The 2,956-nt window shown below is 41.0% G+C and overlaps 1 protein-coding gene across 1 annotated transcript; it reads right to left on the bottom strand.

Annotated features, from left to right (window-relative positions):
• LOC126071074 (olfactory receptor 7G2-like) lies at nucleotides 1-585 on the bottom strand. Its single transcript, XM_049875369.1, has one exon. It carries the CDS (start codon nucleotides 583-585, stop codon nucleotides 1-3), a length of 585 nt encoding a protein of 194 aa, XP_049731326.1.
• Nucleotides 586-2,956: the final 2,371 nt, after the last annotated feature.

Below are 2,956 nucleotides of genomic sequence, written 5' to 3' on the forward strand. Positions count from 1 at the left end.
CTAAAATGATGGTATCCTACTGATCATTTTCCTCAAGGCTCCTTTCATGTCCCTGTTCCTCAGGCTATAGATAAAAGGGTTCATCATTTGAGGGACCACACTGTACTTCACTGAGGCTACTGCTGTCTTGCTGGAAGAGTGTGTAAATGCAGAACAGATGTACACACCAAGGCCTGCCTGAGAGATTAAGGAAACAACTGAGAGGTGAGACCCAGGAGTGGAAAATGCTTTATACTTTGCACCCACTGATGGCATTCTCAAAACAGAGGAGAAAATCCGAGTGTAAGAGCAAATGATTCCAGAGAGAGGAACAGTACCCCATACAGTAGCCACAAAATACACTAGGATGTAATTGATGATGGTATCAGAACAGGTGAGCTTGAGAATCTGAGCAAGTTCACAGGAGAAACGAGGGATTTCCAGATCTGTGCAGAAGGACAGATGCAACACCATCAGACTGTGAAGTAGGGCATTCACAATGCTAGTTAGTAAGGGGAGTAGGGAGAGCAAGCCACAGAGGCAGGTGTTCAAGATAATGGTGTATCTCCGTGGGTGGCAGACAGTCACATAGAGGTCATAGCCCATTGCTGCAAGGAGAAAATTCTCCAAACCAGTAAAAACCAGGACAAAACAGACCTGGGGTGAGGCACCCTATGTAAATGATGTTATGATTCTGTGCTTGGATGTTCACCAGCATGTTCAGGGTCATGGTTGTGCTGAAACAGATGTCAGTGAAGGAGAGACTGGAGAGAAAGAAGTTCATGGGAGTGTGGAGGTGGGAGTCAGAGCTGACAGCCAGGATGATGAGTAAGTTCCCCAGGAGGGTGACCAGGTATATGGACAGAAATAGGCTAAAGAGGAGAGGCTGCGATCCTGGATCCTCTGTAATTCCCAGAAGAAGGAATTCTGAAACACCTGTTTGATTTCTGGGTTCCATATTATTGGTGAATCTGATGGAAAAGATGCGGTGACAGATAATCAAAAGTGTGGTTCCTCGACACCCAGCAAGATCATTACCTGAAATCCTGTTAGAAATGCAAGTTTTGGGGACCCACTCAAGACTTAGTGATGATAAACTCTGGGATGAGGACTAACGGTTTATGTTTTAACAAGACTTCCACGTGATTCTGATGTATGCTGAAGTTTGAAAACCACTACTTCAGAAAGAAATGTTCTTGTCTACATTATGAACCGAAGGAAATATTCAAATCTTTCTTTCCACGTATGCCTCTTTCTTTGTCTCCCTCCAATCCTTCTAAAGGTTCAAATTTTATTTGAGCACCCACTCTATTTCAACACACTGTACCAAGTTATGAAGATGAAGTAAAGAATAAGCATGGCCTTTTCCCTTCAGAATTATTCCATGCCTTCAAATGGATTAAAACAATGAAATCCATTTGCAGAGCAATGGTTGTCAAACTTTGGAATCCTTCAGAATCCCCTAAAGAGCTTGTCAATGATGAATTAGTTCATACTGTCACCCCCATCAACCTGGGCGTACACTTGGGAAATGTGGTGTTATGTCATAGACACAACGTGCAAAGTGAGTGAGTAGCAGTGATTGTGTCTGAGCTCAGATTACCTAACTGCCAAGTTGATTCTCTTGATGTCTCTCTGTTAATGTCTCCAAATAGTACACAATTAATACCCCTAGTCACTCAGATTTCATAATTGCCCTTAAAAAATTTTCGTATCTCCTTCAGATAAAGTCTCCAGGGTATTTCCACCTCTGCCTACGAAGTTTGTATGTAACAGATGGAATGGCATCCAACCAGATCCACACTTTGGATCTGAGGTGAAGATTAGAAAATGTTATCTATAAACCTGAAGCTCAAAAGACTTCCTCATGGAAACATATGTCATCTGCATTAGTGACTGAATCCAAGAAAAGCTAGGCAACCAAGTAAATGAGATTCTCTGTTCTCCCAATTATATGAAGCATTAAAAAATTCTTCCCTGGACATGATAGGTGACATATCATTCTTTTTAAAGCCTATTTCATCAAAGAGGTCATTCAAATGGCAAACAACCACATGAAAGGATGCTCAAAGTCATCCATTAGGGAGATGTAAATCAAAACCACAACGAGATATCCCTTCGCCCCATTATAATGACGATGATAAAAAAAAGAAAACAATAAACATTGCAGAGGATGTGGAGAAATTGGAAACCTCATCTATTCCTGTGGAAATGCAAAATGGTATAGTTGCTGTGGAAAACAGGTCGGCCATCCTTCAAAAGGTTGGACATGGGACAACCACATGACCCAGCAACCCCAATGCTAGACCAATTGCTATCAAGTCAATCCAACTATATTCCCAGAAGAAGTAAAGGTAGAAATGCAAACAGATACCTGTACACTAATGCTCCTTGCAGGACTTTTCACAATAGCCAAAGGTGGAAATAACTGAAATGCTCAACTGATGAATGGATAAACAAAATATAATGTATACACACAATTGAATACTTTTTTTGGTGTCCAGTCTAATTCCAACTCATAACAACCCTATGAGAAGGAGTAGGACTGCCCCATAGAGTTTCCGAGGCTATAATCTTTATAGAAGCAGATTGACACATCTTTCTCCCATAGAATGGCTGTTGGATTCAAACCACCGATCTTTGAGTTAGCAGTCATTTGCTTAATCACTGTGCCAACAGGGTTCCTTTTGGATAAATCTAGAAAACATTATGCTGGGGAAATAAGTCAGTCACAAAAGGACAGACACTGTATAAAGTCATTTATATAAAGTAAGCAAATACAAAGGAACCAAAGCTTATTAATGGTTCCCAGGGGTGGAAGGACTGGGACAAGAGAGTTTTTGATTAGAAGGCATTGAATGTATGTTCCTGCTGGTGGGATAATTTGGAAAAAGATACCTAGAATGGTTGCACAACTCGAAGGATGTAAACAGTGTCACTGAACTGAATTTCAGTGTCACTGAAATTGCTGAATTCC

This window comes from Elephas maximus, chromosome 3, assembly GCF_024166365.1.
Source record: "Elephas maximus indicus isolate mEleMax1 chromosome 3, mEleMax1 primary haplotype, whole genome shotgun sequence".
Classification (NCBI taxonomy): domain Eukaryota; kingdom Metazoa; phylum Chordata; class Mammalia; order Proboscidea; family Elephantidae; genus Elephas; species Elephas maximus.

Coding starts and splice junctions, on each gene's coding strand:
- LOC126071074 (XM_049875369.1), bottom strand. CDS start 585: ATGGGCTATGACCTCTATGTGACTGTCTGCCACCCACGGAGATACACC.